At 38.8% G+C, this 21160-nt stretch overlaps 7 protein-coding genes across 8 annotated transcripts in view; 4 read left to right on the plus strand and 3 right to left on the minus strand.

The window, feature by feature from the left end:
* Positions 1–13950, minus strand: part of LOC6534516 — a 35853-nt gene extending 21903 nt beyond the window's left edge. Inside the window, exon 1 of the mRNA XM_043207079.1 lies at positions 13400–13950. Coding sequence (XP_043063014.1) covers positions 13400–13823 — 424 coding nt within the window. The 5' untranslated portion in view covers positions 13824–13950. The remainder of the gene's footprint in view (positions 1–13399) is intronic.
* Positions 13951–14881: 931 nt separating this feature from the next.
* Positions 14882–15580, plus strand: LOC26535350 (histidine-rich glycoprotein). Its single transcript, XM_043207029.1, has 2 exons — positions 14882–14983; positions 15042–15580. Exons 1-2 carry the CDS (start codon positions 14935–14937, stop codon positions 15578–15580), a joined length of 588 nt encoding a protein of 195 aa, XP_043062964.1. The 5' UTR covers positions 14882–14934.
* A 29-nt stretch (positions 15581–15609) lies between these two features.
* On the minus strand, positions 15610–16173 carry LOC6539595. Its single transcript, XM_002086446.3, has 3 exons — positions 16067–16173; positions 15805–16005; positions 15610–15744 (listed from the first exon to the last, which is right to left on the minus strand). Exons 1-3 carry the CDS (start codon positions 16101–16103, stop codon positions 15677–15679), a joined length of 306 nt encoding a protein of 101 aa, XP_002086482.3. The 5' UTR covers positions 16104–16173; the 3' UTR covers positions 15610–15676.
* A 284-nt stretch (positions 16174–16457) lies between these two features.
* On the plus strand, positions 16458–16974 carry LOC6539591. Its single transcript, XM_039374166.1, has 3 exons — positions 16458–16497; positions 16565–16765; positions 16822–16974. The coding sequence occupies exons 1-3, from the start codon at positions 16473–16475 to the stop codon at positions 16881–16883; spliced, it is 288 nt and encodes a 95-aa protein (XP_039230100.1). The 5' UTR covers positions 16458–16472; the 3' UTR covers positions 16884–16974.
* A 256-nt stretch (positions 16975–17230) lies between these two features.
* Positions 17231–17782, plus strand: LOC26535956. Of its 2 annotated transcripts, none has more exons than XM_039374069.1 (2): positions 17231–17331; positions 17440–17782. In XM_039374069.1, exons 1-2 carry the CDS (start codon positions 17268–17270, stop codon positions 17667–17669), a joined length of 294 nt encoding a protein of 97 aa, XP_039230003.1. In that variant the 5' UTR covers positions 17231–17267; the 3' UTR covers positions 17670–17782. The 2 variants fall into 2 exon arrangements, with proteins under 2 accessions (XP_039230003.1, XP_015045075.2); XM_015189589.3 differs by having other exon boundaries at positions 17236–17331; positions 17377–17782.
* A 38-nt stretch (positions 17783–17820) lies between these two features.
* On the minus strand, positions 17821–18651 carry LOC6539592 (salivary glue protein Sgs-3). The gene is made up of 3 exons (XM_002086448.3): positions 18574–18651; positions 18314–18514; positions 17821–18238 (listed from the first exon to the last, which is right to left on the minus strand). Exons 1-3 carry the CDS (start codon positions 18596–18598, stop codon positions 17904–17906), a joined length of 561 nt encoding a protein of 186 aa, XP_002086484.3. The 5' UTR covers positions 18599–18651; the 3' UTR covers positions 17821–17903.
* A 273-nt stretch (positions 18652–18924) lies between these two features.
* Positions 18925–19496, plus strand: LOC6539597. Its single transcript, XM_002086449.3, has 3 exons — positions 18925–19029; positions 19099–19299; positions 19370–19496. The coding sequence occupies exons 1-3, from the start codon at positions 18996–18998 to the stop codon at positions 19435–19437; spliced, it is 303 nt and encodes a 100-aa protein (XP_002086485.2). The 5' UTR covers positions 18925–18995; the 3' UTR covers positions 19438–19496.
* Positions 19497–21160: the final 1664 nt, after the last annotated feature.

Raw genomic sequence — 21160 nt, forward strand, 5'->3', positions numbered from 1 at the left:
GAGACAACGCGATCAACGGTCCCCGGAGACGAAAATGACACTTAGAGAATTATTACCGCTGAAAACTAGTTATTTTATAAACTAATAAAAACATTTATTTCATACATTTATCAGCGTATATGCCTAATCAGTTCCTTGTCTTATTATAAATCTTTTAAAAGATATTCATCTTTTATTTATGCATTGGTTTTGATTAACTTGTATATATCTAAATAATTTTTTATGAAATATTTATTGTAAATTAACAAACATTCACTATTTCTACATTGAATAATAAAATGTAAATTTAATTCATATTTTTTTACGCGCAGTGAGTTTGCCGAGAGAACTGAAACTAGCTAATCAGTAATCACTACGAGCAATTGAGTTTGCTCGATTGTACAATTTTCTTAGATTTATTTGAGTGTGACGTTTTGTTTTGATAAGCTTGTGGTTCCGGCTAAATTTTATTTTAAAATATAGCACAACTAAATAATATAGATCTTTATGATCATTGGTTTCGAACTTCTTGAGTTTTGTTGTTTATTTTAATTGATATCGTTCATAATTTATATTTATGATTTACAACTATTATGATTAAATAATTTAATTGTAAAGAAGTTGTCGTTTTCCTAGCCATTCATTTCTCACAATTTATTATATATTTATTGCTAAATATATTCCGTCTATATACTTAACAATAATTGCAGCCTACCTATTGTAGTGAAAGCAATCGTGCTTATTTGAATTTTATTAATTTGCGATAATTTACGATCCCTGTCTTTCTAATCAGTAATAAGAGTTCCTATTCACACAGTCTATTTGAATTTAAATGCAATATAAATAATAAATATATTTCTTTATCTCAAGCTCTGATTGCTTACTATTTACCAGATATACATATATACTCGTAAATATCTACCAGTCTGGCTTTAATGCGTTCGGCTTTGGTATATTTCTAGTTGCACTTTTGCCGGAGACTATCAGAAATTGTGCTTCTAATCCGGCCATGCATATTTCATGTTTATTGCATATCATTTACATTTAAATTTATGCATTGGACTTATGCTGCCGAAACGTGAGCATTTCATGGACAATTTCACAGCGAGTATTTCATTAGTGCTTCGGTAGTATTTGTTATTTGGCTGCTCGGCTGCTCGGCTGCTCGGCTGTTGTAGTGTATGTTTTATTATCTTTTTGGTGTTTATTAAAATTTGCATTTAATTATTTCGTTTCATTACATTATTTGGAATTTTGCGGCTGCTGCACTTTGCCGCCTAAACTATGTATGTCGGCTCGAAATGTAGAGAAATTTCAATTATGTTGTGCTTTAATGCAATTGCATAATTCCAATTTCAGGAGTTGTTTTGTCTGTGTGCTTAGTGGAAGTAATTTTTCCTGTGTTTGCGGTTAACTATTTGTAAATCACAAATTGATTCGATCGACTGCCTGATTATGAATTTTCCATTTGCTAATATTGACTTTTCTGTGTGGTGTTGCACTATTTATGAGCATCAATTGCAATTAGCATTCTGCACAGGCTTAGTGACGCATGATTAGAGCTTTATCAATTTCGAATTATTTTATTGATACTGGCACTTAATGCTGGTACCCTGTTTGCACTCAAGGGGGTGCTCTTAATCGCTTTTCAAGAGCCTTTGTCACGGGCTTTCCAATTGATAGATTACGAAATATGTATTTGCAAATAAATGGCGCTGGCGAATCCACCAGCAATTGAGTGCATTATATTGACCTCTTTTTGCTCTTTAACAGCAAAAAGCTAAATTGAATGGAATTAAGTGGGTTAAGAGGCCTGAATGGGAAAGTATACAATGGCTGATTGAGTTATTGTTTTAAAGTCGTATAAATGATATTTGCTTCCAATGTTTACATTTGCTTCCAGGTGTCTTGTGGGCATTCCTCCCGGCCATTTCACCCTAACATTAATCTAAAGTATCTGTGTACACATGATTTATTTGGAGTAGCCGGTTGCATTGTGTATCGCGGCGATTCCTTATCTCGAGTGGCCACCAATCATCTTGTCAGCTTGTTCACTCGTCAGATTACTATTTACGTTCTACATTAAACATGTGCTAAATACTTTTTATTTTTAGGCAAAACAACGAATGTGTTTTTCACGAGGGGCGATATGATCTCTGTAAGTTTTGGTTCGATTTGGTTCGATCTGGTATTTTGCATGCTCTTCATACATTAGTTTGGCAATAAAGCTTCGTTAGCTATAATTATTTTTTTATACGGTTTTTTTTTTGCATTAGCTTGGCAATACAACTTTTAGGGATAAAATGACTATTTTTTTACGGATAAAATTATTTACAAAGCCTTTTAAATAGAAATTAATTAATGTTTTTTATCTAAAAATATAACACAAATTCTGATTCCATTACAGGTGTTATAAGATGGAGGCGAAGCAATAAGGGAATATGTTATTAGCCTTAATTTGTACCATTTTATAGTAAAATCAGGAATTGTGTTTACCAATTCGAATAAGATTTTTTCATTTATTTTATAAATAAATAAAATTGTTTAATATAATATAGTTAAAAAATCTACAAAATAGTTTTAAGTACCATTTAAAAATTTAAATTATATAATAGCTTAATGAAAATAATGTTTGATGATGTAAGTGAAAAAATTTTGAATCACTCATAGTTTAAAATCGAATTCACCACTGCATTTTCAAATCCTTATTATGGATTTGTACCCAAATTGGTCCACTAAGGGTTGTGGTGCTCGCTAAGCTGATCTAATTAGACCCCTTGGGACAGAAAACTCCCCAAATTAGGACAAGCTCACCACAAATTACTAATTAGATGCAGTAAGTCAGAAATACTAGATCCAGCCACCACTAAGGGTTGTGGTGCTCGCTAACTTCCGATCTAATTAGACGCATTGGGACAGGAAACTCCCCAAATTAGGACAAACTCACCACAAACGACTAAATAGATAAAAAAATCACAGAAATACTTCGAAATCGAGCCTTCGACGGGTTTTATAAATATTTATAACATTGAGATGTTTACGTTTATTTCTTTTGCGTGCCAGACGCCGGCAGGCAGAAGTGAAAAGATGTGAACCGGTTGCGCATGCGCCGGGCAGAATAATCAGGTGACGCAGCTCACGTGATGACTTCGAAACTGCAAGTAGTTATAAGTAGGTAAGTTAACCTGTTTTGATATTTTTGCACTACAATTAGCCGCATGATTTCGTCACACTGCTGCGAATAGCTTCGTTTAATTAAAAGCAAATGAGGTCAGCAGACAGAGTGCGACGCCAGTGGGTCTGGTGATAAGATCTTGATAAAAGTTCTTATATTAAAATCATAAATTCATCACCTTTGGAATTTGATGGCGTTCGGAGAGATTGCCGCTGAAAGTTCACAGTCATGCTGATGTGCTGATTAAGCCATCAATTAAGTAACTCTGGAACGGAATGTTATTAACCCCCGGGCATTTCCTATGTCAGCCCCGATCCGATCCGATCCGATGCGAACATTCCAGCCAGTTGAATATACTTGGCAAATAGTCAGCGTTATTTGCGCTTTACCCGCTTACTCGCTTACTCGCTTCACTTGGCTCCACTTGGCTCCACTCGGGAAAAGGTGAGCAAACAAAGGAAGTGCGCGGCGCGGTGGCCGCCGACTGTAATGCACTTAATTATAGACTTCTGAGTAACCGGGGTCTTTGAACGAGCACTGACCGCATAGAAAGATAATGCTTCTGAATTATGAAATAGTTAGGTAACGTGGATGGGCCAAGATAATAACGGAGAAGGCGCAGCTCGATGGCTTTTGAACAGCTTTTAAGGTGGGATTTTCATTTTAAGCAAAAACGTTTGAATTCAAGAGCCAACAGCACTTTGCACTTATTTTATTGTTAAAATTGTGTTCCCTATATATTAACAGAACGCAGTAAGCATTATGAGAATAGCTGGGAGTTTAGGATCCACGAAAAATTCAATTAAATATACAATAAAAGATGGGCAGACCTTTTGCATATTCCCATAATCTCCGAACGGAAAAACCCTCGTCCTCGTGATAAACCATCTCTTCCTAACGCACTCGACTCCGCACCGAAGCACCTTGTCTCCTTCAGATCCCTCATTGGCAACCCTATCGCAACAATCTTTTATCCAAACACAACAAGCCTCATTCTCAACCTCAGTACCTCAGACCCTCCGACCCTTCGAACAAATGCCGTCAGTTGTTCGAACACTCCTCTTTGTGAGATATCTCCCGATGTTCCCGGCCCCCGATCCCCCGATATCCCGGCTACCCAGTTTCCCAGTTTCCCCGGTTCTCCGGTTCCTTTAAGCCAATTTGTAAACCATCAAATCGCGTTAAATGCGCTTTTCCGGTCGCGGCCTCTTTTCCTCTTTTATCTCCGGAGCGACAGCCGCAGCGAGGAAAAATCTCATTGTTATTGTTTGGCTTGCTAAACGGAAATGGTTAGGCTGACAGCAGGCTGTATCCTTTTCGGCTTTGCACCTCCGACAGGTACAAGGACGACATATGCCTTGATAAGGATGCAATCGTTCGCGCTCCTCCCGACTTATTGATTTGTTTACCTTTGCGCCAATGCCCAATGCCGCTGTGAGAACGGAAATTGGTCCAGGAATTCCTCATAGAGTTATGCAAGCGGTTTCTGTAATCATTTTTTTCTTTTTTTTGTATTGGGATTGTCACCAGGCAAGTACTATGCCATACAACAATCTTTTTACGCCCCTGCCTCCATTCGAACTTCCGTTGCAGAACAAACGACCAGAACCGTGGCCAATGCACTCGACTCACACACAGTAGCCGCATTGAAAGGTCGATTTTGGCCCGGTTCTGTTCATAAAATGTCTGAAAAATGAGCGTGTAATATACGAGCTGTTTGTCAACAAAGCAGGAAAATCTATTTCGGTTTTTATTGGACGAAAAGAACCGAAAACTGGAACTGAAACTGACCAGCAGCGAGCTAATGAGCCGTTTTTGATCGCTTCCGCTCCTTGTTGAATAAATTTAAATACTCATTAGGGCCAAATATTGAACAAATCGTCTTAATGTCAGGGGGCGACACACTGGCTCATTTATTATCCTATTTAATTGAGGAGTAAAAGTCGTAGGGGATGCGATAGAGGAAGTTCCAGTTGAAATAAGGTTGGTGGGACAAGACAAATTTAAAAAAGGTGTGGGGGGCTTCATTCCGAAGTAGACTAAATTGAATTTAAAACGCTGTATTGTTCTACCTTTTTGTCGACATTAAGTGAAATTATTGTTAAAGTTAAATAAATGGGAAAAATTTGAAAACTTAATGTTTTAAAATACACCTTTTGGGAAAATTCTTGATTTCAAGTACTCAATACTCATAAATTATCTAGAATTCTAGACCGCAAGACGGTATGCATATTTATCGACGTTCTTCAATATACCTTTAAGTTTTTGAAACTTTCACGCTGCCATGTAGTTCTAAACTCAAAGTTTTCATCACCTTGTTTGCAATAGATTCCTGTGTGTCCGGGAATCCTTCAGCACTATCTACCTTGGCGATCTCAAAAATTACTTTTGAATAGTTTGCTTCCTTGTCAGCCAGCCAGCCAGCCATCCAGCCAGTTTCCAGTGGCTTCCTGGCGTTTCTTCCCTGGTCTCCTGGACACACAATCAATCATAATTGTTTCTCAGTTTGTCAACAAACTACGAGTTTGGTGGTGCTGGAGTTTCGAGTTGTCTGTTATCGCAATGCAGCCAGGTTGTGGCGGTGGGCGGCTGGCCACGCCCACTTCCAGCGGCATCAAGCAAGTTTCAGCACAAAGCCATTGACATTTGTGGGCGGGAATGGGGGAGGCGACCGGAAAGTAAGGAATCGCGTTTGCTAGCTTTTGGCGGCATTGCATATAAAGTTGCAGCAAAAAGTGCACCCAGGGAGCCACAACAATAACGAAGGACGAAGCTGATAAGCGTCGAAACGGAAGTGGCACACGGACACGGGACTAGCTTAAAGGGTATGGGTGTATTGGTGCACTTGGGGAAAACAAATAGGTTTTAAATGAAATGATTATCAATAGTTTTCCATGTAACTGAGTTCTATATCGAACATTTCCTTCTATATCGAGTTAATATTTTGTAAGACATTTTTTGTTCTTTGACCCTTACGTTTTTTTTGCATCCTTTTACATTAAAGTATATATTTTTCCGAGTGCAGCGACAAACGTGTGGCAAAGAAAAAATCGCTTGGCAGGCGAGGATGGGCGACGCAACAGTTTGCCAGGGGATATTGACGGACCAGAGTCGCGTTGAGTTGCTATCAATGGCATTGGAGGAATTCCCCAGTGTGTCCTGCGTGGCAGCAAAGCATGAAAACCCGATTACGCTCAGTTGATATGCAAGGACCTCCCTGCCAGCCCCACATCTCCATCCCTTAAGTACGTATAGGTACATATATATGTATGTACATACATGGGTATATCTGTGCAGGCGACGAAGAAGGATAAGGCGCCGCGTTAACATATGATTGTCGTCTGCCTCGCCCAAACATAAAAAGGGATACGGGATAAAGGATAACGAAGCGCAAATTTCAAATAATCATGAATATTACATGAGCTGCAAGAGTAGACAAACGTTACACACACATGGAGGCCAGAGCATCGCTTCCCTTTCTTCTTGCCGGAACCTCCTCCTTCTTGGCGGCGATTTATATGAAAATCATTCACACGTTCCAAATTATTTATTAATGTCTATGCAAAATTGTGTGAATCTAGGGACCTAGAGCGCAGGGAACGGGGAAGTGCCGTAGTTAAAGAGGGTTTGAATAGCTGGGAAGTTAGGATTTGACATTTTTGTGTTTAATTTCCAGACTTTCCTCTTTCCTGGACATTGACAAGGGGTAGAAAAGGTTAGAAAATGTCAATAAATCGATGCTTTTCATGTACATTTGAATACTCAAAGATTTAAAAATATAGTTTTTAGTGAATAGATTAGAAATATAATATGTATCTTTCGTGTGGTTGTATAAAAACAGCTAAATCTTTTAAGAGGGATTTTTAACGCATTTTTTATGATACCTTCGACCAATTTGTATTTTAATTAAAGTAATAGATTTTGTCAGTCAAGTTTTTAATTATATTTAAAAACCTTTTAAACATACAAATATATTTTATTAAGTGTATTTCATTTATCTTTGGCTTTACTTCCATTGTTAACATAGCATTAATACCCATAACGCATTAATATTTTCCCTACTTACGCACACAAGTACCTTGCGCCAAAGAGAATTCAAGACAGCTTGACTGCCATCAAGCGGCTCTGCTTGTGTGCGTGTGTATCTGTGAGCGAGCTTAAGAGTATCCGTGTGTGTGCGTGTGCGTCAGAAGGGAAGCCGCGGCAATGAGCTTGCAATAATGTGATAAGCGCAACGGAAATGAAAACAAGAATAAATGCAAGTGCAAACCGAGCGATGACAGCGGCATAAAAAAGGAAAAAGAGTGTAAGTACCGCCAATAACAACAACCAAAGCTGCAACAACAAAGGCGAGCCACAACAAAGACTGAGCACTTAAAAGCCATGCGAAGGCGCCAGCGTCAACATCGCACGGATGCACTGAGAAGAATGCTTTCTTCTCTACCAATATTTTATATTCTCGATGTTCGAATTAAATCGACTTCATCACGCTTACCGTCTCTTAAGCGGTCTTGAGTTCATTAATATGTACAAATAATAATAATTTATCAACTTGCTTCTTAATCTATTTTTTAATTAATGATCCTAAAATGTGAGTAAAGTTAGTTTTAATAGTATGAAAACCCTTTACATTGACCTAAATAATTAAATATTATTAAGTTGTTGCTCCACAAGGCTTATTTTGTTGTCATAAATTTTATGGCAGTATAAAGAAAACATATTTCAAGAATTTATTCATTAATAAAAGAGTTCAAGAGTTGATTTCAGTGCATTGTCAGCGGGACGGATTGAAAAGGGCTGTGAAAAGAGGAGTTGCCGTCATCAGGCAGTCAGGCAATAAAAGCAAAATTGCCATTGGAGCAAGGACCCCCTGCATTTTCAATACCCCTGAGCCCCAAGCCCCCATGCCCCCTTAACCCCTTAACCCATCACATGTGGCGCTTTTGCCTCAATTATTTTTATTGGTTCGGCGCAAAAATTTACGTTGCATACTTTGCAGCGCCGCCTGGCATGGCGTTAATTTCGTTATGGAAAATTGCAACGACTTGACATGTGAGCGTGCGATGGGGAACCGGATGATGGGAGTCGGAAAAGTCGAATGGTAATGGGCTTAAGAGGGCCAGGACACTGGGGAAAATAGTCCGTGTAATCAGTATTAGCTCAGTTAACCATATTTCCATGGCAAATATTGGGGTAATTAAACGATTTTCGCTAGAAAAATATTACTTCTGTACAAGACAATTAGGGAAATGCCATCCTTTTAAAGAAAGCACTTATGTATACATTTAAAACAGAGACTTTATAATTCCTAGACATTTTAAGAACCGTCGTAAACATTTTTAACGCATTATATGAATAAATATATGTTGAATATTCTTTGAAAGTTTCACAAATGAAATTCTCTACTCGGGACTTTCAATTTTCCAATGATTTAGATCACCTTATTTTCTCCTGTGTCGCAGAACCTGTGGAAAAGCGGAAAATGGGAACGTGCACCATGGTGCAAGGGAGCCGACAATGCGGCGCCACTGCATACAATTGAGCTTAATATTGAAAACTTTCGAGTATCTTAATTAAAGGTTAAGTGTGTGTGAGCCTTTTCAAAAAGAGAATGGAGAAAGAGCTCGAATTATGGTAATTTGTGTTGAAAGGCTGCTAAGTGGGCAATTGAATCGGTTGAATGGGTGCAAGATTTACGGCTAAAGCAGAAGGAGCATTAAATGCCAATTAAGGGGCTGTTGCCAAATATTGGTTAAATAATTAAATCAGTTGATTCATACGATTGCGCTGTTTGTCTGATTTAACCTTTTTAATTGATTAATGTTACTCCAATGACGGACCTTTGTTGGCATTGCTTTTCCCACTGACACTATAATTAATCCATTAATTCATTTGAACTCCATATGCAGCTCAGAATTCATTTATTAACCACTTTAACATACACTGCTCAGTCATTTAAATCCAAAAGGTAGAATTAAAAAAGTGCTTTGCTATAAAATAAATTGAGCATTATTTATCAAAATAAGTGACACTACAGTAAGGCCAATGCAATTTGCAATTACTCGATAATTATACAACAAAAGCAATTAAATTCAACTTAATCAAATTGCAAATTGACAGCTTCAAATGCAGGACCACCCCTCGATAAAACAAATGCAATTGACCTGCATTTCAAATGGCAGGTGCCGAGCACGAATTTCCATCTCCCTCGAATTGAAGCATCCAACATCTTTCATTGCCCGAGCTCAATCAATAATCGAACGTGTGAAAAAAATAGATGGCAGAATGATGTCGAAAAATTGGCAGAGTCGGGGAAATTGATGGCCAAAGTAGCCGGCGCCAATAAAAAATGTAAATTGTACGCGCAATTTGAAGAGGAAAATCCAACACAATAAATACAAATTAGACGAAATGTCAAAGCAAAAACAGGCCAAGTGGGGAACATAGGCGCTGATCGCTGGGGTGAACCGAAAAATACAATACGACTATTTTAGTTTACTGAAATATAACTTGAGGCCTAAGCAAAAGTTTTTAAATAAATTTTTGGAGAAGAATTTCAAAAATATGTTTTTTTTTTAAATTAATTTCACTTGATTGAGCCTATTAAAGAAGGCATACAATTTTAGCCGCTCATATCCGCTATTACTCGTCCGAAAGATATTCTTTGATTTCTCTGATGCACATTACTAATTAAGGTCGAATGATTTTTTTATGACTTGGCATTTTTTAGGCAAATTAAGATCCACCCTAAAAGCGTTTTTATGCTGCGCCTCCTACTGAAACAGGGTGCAAATCCAATCCGCTGGCCGACTCCTGACCAAGAACAAGTTTCAAACTCACGTAGGACGCCCCCACCCTCGAAGAGTCCTGCGAAAATCCTTCCCCACTCCCAATCCTTGATGTCTGCTGTTATCGCCGAGGGCGATATTTTCAATGCGCTGTCGGTAAAAATTACGCACTCTTAGTTGGTCGCCTTCGTCCGCGGATGTTTTCAGCGACTTGTCTGCTGAATGGTTTCATTTTTCTTTTTTGCTTTTTGCTTTTTTCGCTAGCCAACGGCGGGACATGAATATTTTAAAAAATTCGCCAGGCTCATCGCAGGATTGAGTCGATGTTTTAGATGTTTAGATGGCGAACGAGGAGACGCAGGAGCCAAGCACACGCACACGCACACGCACAATGAATAATTTAAGGACTCCGTAGACAGAGGGGCCTTGGCATCATCAAATAAATGCCAAATGAGCAATCAAAGTGCCATGAAAGACTAACTAAGCAGAGCCACCATCTGATGAGGGGCTGTAAAAAATGATGTACACGAATTATCGGGACGGTGGGTGTTTGTGGGAGGTATGGGTGTTGTGGGCGGTGTTTTGATTCCCGCAAATGAAGCGCGTAAACAGGAAATAAAGTTGAGAGAAATTTTTACGCATTTTTTACTCGCTTAAATAATAAAATGTTGCCTTATTACGTTGGGTTTGTTGCGCGAAGTAGAAAAACGTGTAGTTTCGAAGTATTCTTTTATAACATTTAACAACCTTTATAATATTCAAAGCAGAAATGGAATTTTAACCTCATTTAAGTTCGAAACTAGTGGCTCGAAAATATCGTTTAACGTAAAGAAAACCTTTTAAAATATTTCAAAATGTTAAAATAGGAAAACAACTCTTCTTAGATACAAAGGGTTTATCTTATAATGTAATATGTTCCCCCGGCACTTTCCTGGCGAATTGGCTAAGGAAATTTAAAGTGGTCTACGCACCGAAGACAAAAGAAAATAGCTGGCGAAACTGAATTATAGATTCAACTCGAGGCGAGCAACTTGGCAGGCGCTCCTCCTCGATGGAAGACACAAAAACTTATTATACGCCGGGGCTTTTGCCGCATCAGCTGGGACCCCAGTGGGTGGTTGGGCGGAAAAGTGGGGGTCTGCACTCACAGCCCCGTATTGTCGATACATAAGCAATTGGTATGTACAACTGCGCCTCCTGGTTTTCCGACTTTCCCCGCTCGATTTTCCCCGGCAGCCTGGCACAGAAATGCGGTTATGAATTCCTGAACAGAAAAGTCGAGGAGCAGCGGCATCGACTGCAGTTGGCTCGCACAAGAGGCTGAAGTTTTTATTAAAACTTGTGCAGCGAAATGAGCGTCAGGCTAAATAAAATAAAAAAAATAAAAAGTTTCATAAAACATTTGTGACTCTGCGCAATTTTTATGGCTTTCAACTTTAAGTTGCCCGTGTGGGGCAAAAGTGGAGTGGAGAACAGGGGCATTAACTAGGCAACTATTGGTCGGGTCTATGGAACCCAGGCACGTTTTGTGGCCACAGTTCGAAACGAAAGTGGAAGAATTTATTGCACTGACATACTAAGATGCTATTCTGCTATCCTATTTTGTTATCGAAATGGGCCAAATGCGCTCGAGCGTATAAATTGAATGTGCCCCACCATGCGCCATGTGGTAGGTGCAAAGAAATATGTTATCTAGGTTAGTTGTGGGATTATTGATCTGCCATTTATCTAACTGGGTGATAAGAGAGTTGATAAATTGGAACTACTAATGCTTCTGCACAGCTAAAAATAAATGACTATCTCGCAAGATGCTCAAAAAATATTATTATTTCTTACATTTTATTTTATCCAAGCAATGAAAACCTCTCGCTGGTTCATTCACTTGCATAGTTACCGAAAAACCATGCAAAAATTCTTGTTTCATCGCTTTAGTTAAACACAATTTTGCACACCCAAATGGGCGTAACAGAGTCCTATTTATGTGCACTCCGAACCTATCATCTGTGCTTACTCACAAATGGCTCAACTGTGGTATCAGTTGTTAAGTTGAAATGCCAGGACACAAGAGCACACCAAAAATCGACAGAAACCATGGCAGAAATGCAACAACTTAAGCTTCTCACAGCCACACAATACACAAATCCCAGTTTTGGCTTAAATGCCAAACAAATTTTGCAACAAATTTTGCCGTTATCGAAATGACCCATTGACTGCTGTGCACTTTGGCTCACACACACACGCACACACATACGCACACATACGCATATTCAGGCGCAAACAAACACACTCAAACACATATCGCTCTAATGAAACGCAATATCTTCGAGACAATGCTAATTGCCAACGATGCAAACGAAGCTGCATTGAGCGCAGCATATGCAACCAAATTATCCGATGAAATTCTACTGCCGTGCACTGAGAAAAATAATTAAGATTATTGAAAAATGTAACTCAATATGAACCTAAGTAGAAAAAAGGATTGTTTTTGTTAAACAGATTTTCGGTAATTTGATCTTATTACGTACTGTACTATACATACAAATGATATATGTAAATACAGTTAAAAGTGCATTAAAATAAATTGCGATTTCATAAGTTAATTGGCCAGCATTTCATTCGCGAACTATGTATGCATTTTTATTTTTTAAACTAAACAGTAAAACAAGTACCAATTTTTCTCTGTTTTTGTGCGAGCCAGTCTGGCATATTTGTGTAGAAGCATTCATTTCTCTGAACGTTTCGTTAACTTGGCCAAAAGCCAATTTTCAGCCAAAACGCATGCCAAATTTGCCAAAAACGGAGCGAAGCGAAATAAGAGAAATAGCTAAATATTTTATGATATCGATGAGGCAGGCAGTTCCGCAGAGCAACTCCCAAGCCCACAGAAGCCCCTTCGTGTTGTTTCGAAAAGTAGTTCAGCAATAGCAGCAAAGCGCATTGACAGGCCATTCGAATGCAGTTTTATACTCTGCAGTTCAGTGGGGGCCCCATGAATTTAAGTGGCATCAGGATATAAGCTTGTGAAGGATCCGTGCAGGAAGCAGAACATTTTTCATTAATTAAAAAAAGCAATGTTAAATCAGTCTCTTAGAAAAGTACCTACACATTTATTTTGATTTGTTGTCTAAGGCTTAATCGTAATGTTGGCCAAGTATCCCAAATTGGTAAGAAAGTTTATTGTGTATCCTTCGAATTTTATATTTATTCATTCAGCTTTGTGCTAAACTGAATCGCAGGGTATATCGCACACTTGCTGGATTCTGGATATCCCTGCGGCTGCTCGTTTATTGTACCCATTTATGGGATACTCGTGAAATATGACTTTAGTTATCCACAGGCAAGGGAGAACTTGGCCAGTCTCCCCAGGCCAATCAATATTCGACGGCAGCCTAAAAGTATGCAAACGAGCCCCCCAAAACAAAAGCTTTCGATGATAGAGCGAGCTTGGAGCACTCACCTGCAGCTGCATCGTGGGTGGGGGCACTACCACTCCCACTCCCATTTCCACCTTGTTCCACCTGATTAAGGCCATCGATATCGATGCTGGACCGTGACTTTCGGCCGCGCCACACGCTGACACCGCAGCACTCGGCGCAGCAGCAGAAGACAAAGCCCAGGATGAGCAGGATCCAGGCGGAGACCATCAGGACAATGGTCGAGGTGGATCGATAGCTGTAGTTCTCCTCGCCGATGAGGACCAGGACGCTCTCCGCCGTTAAATTGGCATGGCTTGCAGTGCCATTTGCATGGAAATCCAGTAACCCGGCCTCCAAGGTCGGCGCATAGTAGCTATCGACATTGGCCAGAGCTGCAAAACTACTGCCCACCGTATGCAGATATGGTTGAACTTTGGTCACACGCACCACTGTGTAATTAGCCATGATTGCAGCTCACTCACTCAATAAGTCCATCAATCAATCAATCAAGCGCTCACCAGTTTATTATTAACTTAAATTTGGCACGAGAACGTATAAACTGAAGCCGCCAAACGCGACCGTTTCTTTGGTAACTCGCCAACAAACTGAACTATAGAACGCCCGTTGAACGTTTATTCTGCGCATATATTATTTATTTTATTCCTTTGGTTTCAGTTTCTGTTTTTGGTTTTCGGTCTTTGGCTTTCGGATTCAGTGTTTTGTGTGCGAAAAACAGCGACCACAGCTGGCGACTGAACCGCAGTTTGGAAAGATTGTTTCATGCCCAAACGCGCAATCTTCGTTATCACATTATGTATTTAAGCAGATAGATCCAGCGACAGAATCTCGTCTCTTGTTTAAACAATATTGTACCCGTATTAACGCCTGCCTGCCAGATTTTGTTTAATTATTTTTATTTTTTGAGCCAGACAGGCCCGTTTCGGCCGTTTCCTCTCGCGGGTTTCCACCGAGTTTTGTTTACCAGTGAGAGTTTTAGCTAAAGCTGATCGGTCATGGTGAATTCTCCCTGGGACCGAGGTGAAGCTCCCTTGCGGAGAATGGCCAGAAGCTTTCTGAAATTCTTCAAAGAGCATCTACTGTCTACTGGCTAGAACCACTTAATGTCCGTTAATGGAACCTATTTATATATAATAACAATTTGTTCAAATACTTTAATAGTTAGTTTTTACTTTTTTTGCATAGCTTTTTAGATATGGGTACGGGTAATACTGAGTAAATACCAGAAATGAAGCAACAAAGATATAAGAGGCTTTATATCTCGGTACAAAGATATTTAAACATTTTTTTAAAAATTCAGACTTCCATAGGTTTTATTGAACAACCGAATAAATTCAAAAACATTTTATTTTAATTTCTTTAGATTGACAACTGGCCCTGAGACAACCGAGAGCTTTGATCCCATGGATATAATTATTGGTATGTTAAATTGATCCAGGTAAACACCATACATATGAAACATGCTGTTTAAATAAAAAAAGCTCGCTATGGAAGTTGCAATGAATTTTTTAATGCCATCATCCATCAGTATTATCCGTATCAGAGATACAAGGAGAACATGGGATGTTATATTCATTTTAATTTATTTTGCGTTCTACTGCTAGTGGGTAAGGCCATTCCATTTTAGCCAATTTATTTTGAGTCTTAAACATTTGTAATGCATAGACTTTGGACAACCAGAATATGCGGACTACGGCAATTCAGAAGCACACCTAGATGATCACCTTACACGGCCTGATGTGGATGTGGCTGATAGTGATAATGAGATGACCACGTCGTATGTTTATCACAATGAACACCACGACAGTACCATCCACCCAGATCCCCAATGGGAATTATCAACTGATCATTTAACCACTGGAATGGAAGGTTTTGAAAGTAGTATGAATGATAAAACGAAAGTGCAGCGAATTTTCCATGTTCTACGTTTGTCTAACCATCCAGGGAACTCAGACAAAGATTACAATCACCATGACAATCATGAACAGTATGATCATCATGATCACCATGATCATCATGATCACAATGATCACCATGATCACCATGATCATCATGATCAAAATGATCACCATGATCACCATGATCATCATGATCAAAATGATCACAATGATCACCATCATGATCACCATGATCATCACGTTGAACATGAAGTTGAAGATCGAATAGTGCGATATGCGTTGCATAAGCGGCACGAAGAAATATAAATTGTATGGCAAATAAAATAACTTAGTTCTTTACTTCAATGCTCTCTTTAGTTTTTTTTTAATCATTTCATTAATTCATTTGTGGGTTGGTGCTTATTAAATACGTCTGCGTTCCATACCAGCCCTCCTAGCAATATCTTCACAGTTCATGGGTGACTCCCAGCCTAGAGCATAAGAATATTTATCAAAAATACAAATTCCAACAGGTATTTTGCAAAACTTACCCAAGCAGTTGAGCTTGCTGAGCTCACAGCGTCCTACGTTCCTCCAGCGCCAAGACAATTCGGTCCTTTGTCTGCACTCCCTATTGAAGAGGGGTAAATCGCGATCGATTGCATTATCTAGACGCCTCACACAGGACTCACATCGCCTTGCCAATTCGTCACAGTCCCGTTCTTGGCCAGCAACCAGAGTCAAACAAATAACTAGGAGTCAAATCCTAAAGTTATGAACATAACTTAATAAATATTTCTAACTTAAACTTACCGAAAAAGAGGGTAAACACTGTATTCAGGCGCATCATTTTAGCTTAAACTCTCACGATGGGAAACAGTTGGCACACTACAGAAGTTTTCGATTCAACTTGACTTTATATATTTACCATAAACAATATAAATCAGAAATGCCAGATGTTTTAAAAACACGGTAGGTATTTAAATCAGAAATAAAAGCCTTTAGTAAAGGGTGGAAAAGTTTTAGGAAATGCATTCAAAGTAGAACAACTTTTTGTTAAGTTGAAAAAGCCATTTATTTTGCTTCCTGAATGTCATATAAAAAGGTATACAAAATTAAGTGCCGTGTATTTTCCTTTAAAGCGAGCTGCACCTTATAAAAGCAAAAGTTTAGGCTCACTTAACACAGAACATAAACGATTTTAAGTACGAAAGTCACGATGTCGAAGATTTCTCTGTTTATTGGTAAGGATCTGCAAATGGAATCTCTAGAATTTCCAACAACTAATATTTATATTATTCTTTTATATAGCTTTTATTTGCCTTATCGTTATTGTTCAGGCACAAAACGATAGAGAAATTTGTCGGCGAATTGTTGCCAGATGCGAGTCAAGGGTTTTGAGAAATGGAAGAAACAACGATATTTCGAATATTTTCAATGAGAACTGTCGGCGAACCCATAGAAATTGGCGCGAAATCTCCCGATGCGAACTCGCAAAAGCCAATTGCATATGTAAGTATATTAAAATGTATATTTTTATATATTTCCTATATACTCCCTTTGCGCAGTGACCCTTGAACGATGTGATACCGTGTCCTGCGAGAATGTCCGGCGAGTCCTTGCCCAATAAAATTCCGGGACCAGATTCGGATGACATGTAAAAAACAAAAAAAATGTAATTCTGCAATTAAAAATAAATACTTCGATGCTCTCTACTAAAATGCTTAGATTGTTTTGGGAAAATATAAAAATGTATGGAAAAAATAATCTATATATAATAGATATTTGAAGTTAAATTCATTTTTAAAGGGAATTTTTTGTCATTTAATTTATATAAATGATAAAAGCGACGCTCAAACGGATTAAATTACCTCGTGCGCACTGTTGTCTGCTCAATTTTTAATTCATCTTAAATGTATGTTTACTCAATTGTTTCAGAGTCGTGAAATTTTAAAAAGAAAAGAATGAGCTCAACATGTTTTCAATTTATTCGACAAAGATACCTTGTCCAAAAATGGTCCCAATAAGCTCGTCAAAATTGAATAGGAAACTGGCAAGCAGAGCCCTCACAAAAGAAGGTGAGTGTTTCTTATAAAAAATATTAATAAATATTTGATTCAAAGGACTTCCTGCCCGAAAATCTATCGGTTGTCTTTTTCTCGGCATAATATTTGGAGTATTTTTAGCCGGAATACTCTTTTACTCCTTGATGAACGAAGACTGCAGGGAAAGTTCGAGGAATATAATGAACATTATTGGACTTAAGAAACATCAAAATTTAAATAAAAATGCTACATTGATACTGGAAACTGCCGAAATAAAAACAGAAGACAAGGAATTGAGCACAATAGGCACACAAGAAACCCCTGATGAATTTAATACAGCCGATAATAGCTCAATAGTTTCTTCGCCCTAAGATATTAACTTCTAAGTTAGAGCAATGAAATATTAAATAAACCGATGTTAGTCAAAATTGTACATAGCCTAAATCGAGCTCGATTAAAGTAGTCTTCTACTTTTATATATAAAGTTAAACCTGTTATATTATATGTATATTGAGAGTAATGTTTTTGAGAGCATTAAAGATTTTATATTTTTTCAGTAGGATACATTTTGCAGGATATTATTTTGAGAGATTAGGTTCTCGCTTTCATTCTTCAGTTGGTCCAGGAGTCGTAGTTCTGCGAGAAGATCTGGTAGTTGTGGTCCGACCACGTGTAGTTCTACGAGAAGATCTAGTAGCTGGCGTTCGACGAGTAGTACGCCGTGTGGTGACACGACGAGTAGTTGGAGTCCTACGAGTAGTTGGAGTCCTACGAGTAGTTGGAGTCCTACGAGTTGTTGGAGTCCTACGAGTTGTTCGAGGTCGTCGGGTGTCAGGAATTCGCGGGGTCGTCCTTGGGGTGGGAGGGCTTCCGATGACTCCACCATCAATGCTGTTTCTCACATTTTCGCAGCTTATAGCAGCACAACGGTCGATTGTCACTGTTAAAACGGAAGTAATATGATATATCATACATTTATATAAAAGATGGTTTTTACTGTCTAAGTAGAACTTACATCGACAAGTGGCCAGCGACAATTCGCAACGAGAAACATTGCGCCAGTTTCTAACTCCTGGCTGGCGGCGGCACTGATTATTAAATATGGTCGAAACATCATTTTGAGCTCCCAACCTCCGTTCATTTCGTCGGCAAGTTTCTTTTTCTCTACGGCATATGTCGGTTTGAGCCTGAACAGCCGCGCAAAGGCAAGTAATAGCTAAAATGGTTGTTAAAAGGATTAATAAATATTTATGGTATAGCAGCCCACATCCTTACCAAGAAAGAGAGTAAATTTCGACATGTTGGTATTGCTAATGACACCTTGTTTGACTTCAGTGATAAGTGTGCTTCGGTCTTGGGCTTTTATAAAGTGCTTGGCTGCCTTCGGAAAAAAACCACGTGGCTTTATGCATTAAGCCCTTTATTTAAACCAGGAAGTAATTGTCTTAATGCCCTTCAATGCGCTCAAAAGATGGCCCAGTTTTTATTAAGGGTTTGAATAGGCCTTGTGACAATTTTGTAAAGCTTTTGTTTCATATTTTTAACTCTCACCTTTTGTTGTGGGCAGATGTTATTGCTTTGGTACTTGCTTACGCTTGGGTTATGGTGTTTATATAAAGGTAGGTTCTGGCAAAGTCTTCGGTAGTTAAATAACTGATAAGTTCCCGTCAGCAGCCATAAGTTTTAAAACTAAAATTATGCATCTTAAAGCTGTTTTGACTGTGTTTTCTGGTAAGCTGGGACTAGAAACTATGCAGCAATGTTCCACAATAATTAACTTTAACTTTAACTTGCTTATAGTCCTATTCCTGGCGTTGGTGGCTGGACAAAATCGGAACTGCGATGAATTGACCCGGAGGTGTGAACGCTGCGTGGCACAATTGAATAATGTAGTCGATCGTACCCTGCCCATCCTCAATAATGAGTGCAGAGTTAGGACTCGAAACACCTGGCGTTGGAGGAATGTGGGGCGTTGTGAGCTCACCAGGCTGAACTGCTTGGGTAAGTTTTAAATAGTTCAAGGCAGAACTATATACATAAATTTATAAATTTATCCTTATTTTGCCTTCAGGATCTGATCGACGCATGAATTGTATTGATATTGCTGAACTCGCTGGGATGGATCGTGTTAGTGAATAAAATGTTTGCTTATTGATTTGTAATAAAAACAGCAGAGAGCATTGAAGTACCAACATGAATTCATTACACGTCACTACCTCTCAGCTCATGTGCTAGAACTTTAGGATGGGAATATATGGGCTCTTCCCATTATCTCTTTTATTTATCTCGAGCAGAACCTTTTCACGTCCTTTTACGACTTCAAGTACTGATTTTATGACTTTAAAAATTCATTTAAGGGTCTATTCGTTTCATGAAGCCGTAAATCGAGTTCACCAAATTAAAGCCACAGTAACCAGCCAGACAAACCGTAGTAGTTCCCTCTCCTAGTTGCCCCCCTTTTCCGGACTCTTGAATAAGCCGCAACCCAAACACAAAAAACCAAACGCCCACCCAAAAAATGAGACAGACTGAAGTACCAGTAAAAACAAGTGACGCCTTTTGTCCGATGGCCATTGACCAAGACTCTTGCATCTCTCCACTGTTGCATTTTTGAATTTTAACTTGGTCTGCCTGTAAACGTACTTGCTCAGATTCAATTCCAAAGCGATTATCAGCACTTAGCTGTCAACGACACGACGCCAAACTCTGGTCCAAAAAAAGCGACTACGAAACCGAAACCAAATCCAAGACCAAGTCCAAAATGAAGACCAAGTACGACCAAGTGCGAACGCCAATATCGCTGGCCAGGCACTTTGGATGTGGAGCTCTCTTGACAAAGGGCATGGCTGTTGAATGTGAGTGTCTACATGTGTACCTACTTCGCTGGCTCAAATAAAATTTACACTTACAAGTGGCGCTAAAGTCAAGTGCAATGCATTCCATATACCCCATCCCCATCCCCATTCCCATCTCCATCTCCATCCCCATTCCCAAATCCCCAGCGTCGATCCATTCGGACCCCTTCTCTAACCACTTTTTCGGACGTCAGCTGGTCAGACATGTCCAAAGTGGAAGGGAACCGAGAGGAACGCAAAGGAAAGGAAAGACGTTTTAGAATGGGAGGGGAGTGGCGGGGCGACGGGTGCGGCAAATGTGGTCAAGAGTTTTATAAAGTTCATCATCATGGCCTGGTCTAAGCATTTTTCAAGTGCAGCGCCAAAAAGATTTTCAATTTTCAAATATTATATAAGCAGTTGGCACAGGCTGAGTGGAAAATCATCACCATCCATGCCCTAACTTTGTATTTGGTATTGGGTCTATTTGCTATCAAAACCGCGACAATAAATGCTATATTCAGCTTTAATTTAAAATCTGTTTAATTGGAAAATTTCATATAATTTAAAGTTTAGTGTAATTATGGACTTTATGTTGGAGAAGTAAAAGTAACAATTAAAATACTTTGGTAAACTTAATACCCGAAAAAATACGATTTGATCTTTTGAAACTACTAGATCGATTAATTATAATTATTATTAAATTAATTATGCCATATTTAATTACATAATTTATGTAAGTTTAATAAACCTAATCCCTGTTTTTAAGAGAACTCCCAGTTCGTTCAAGCACTCCAATCCCAATCGCTTCCCTGCACATTCATAAAGTACATAATCATGTTCATGACGTGAACTGAAGTGGGTGTCGGGTGGGAGTTTTGGGGTCGGGGCAGGTTGTCCGTTGGCTGGTAAGGGTAAAAGCTTAAACCGCTACAAGTATTTAAAAAGCACTTCACACGGACACAAATGCATTCACACAGTTTATATTAAAAGCATATTGAGAGTATATGCTTTGCTAAGTTCCATTA

Source organism: Drosophila yakuba, chromosome 3L (genome assembly GCF_016746365.2).
Source record: "Drosophila yakuba strain Tai18E2 chromosome 3L, Prin_Dyak_Tai18E2_2.1, whole genome shotgun sequence".
Lineage (NCBI taxonomy): Eukaryota > Metazoa > Arthropoda > Insecta > Diptera > Drosophilidae > Drosophila > Drosophila yakuba.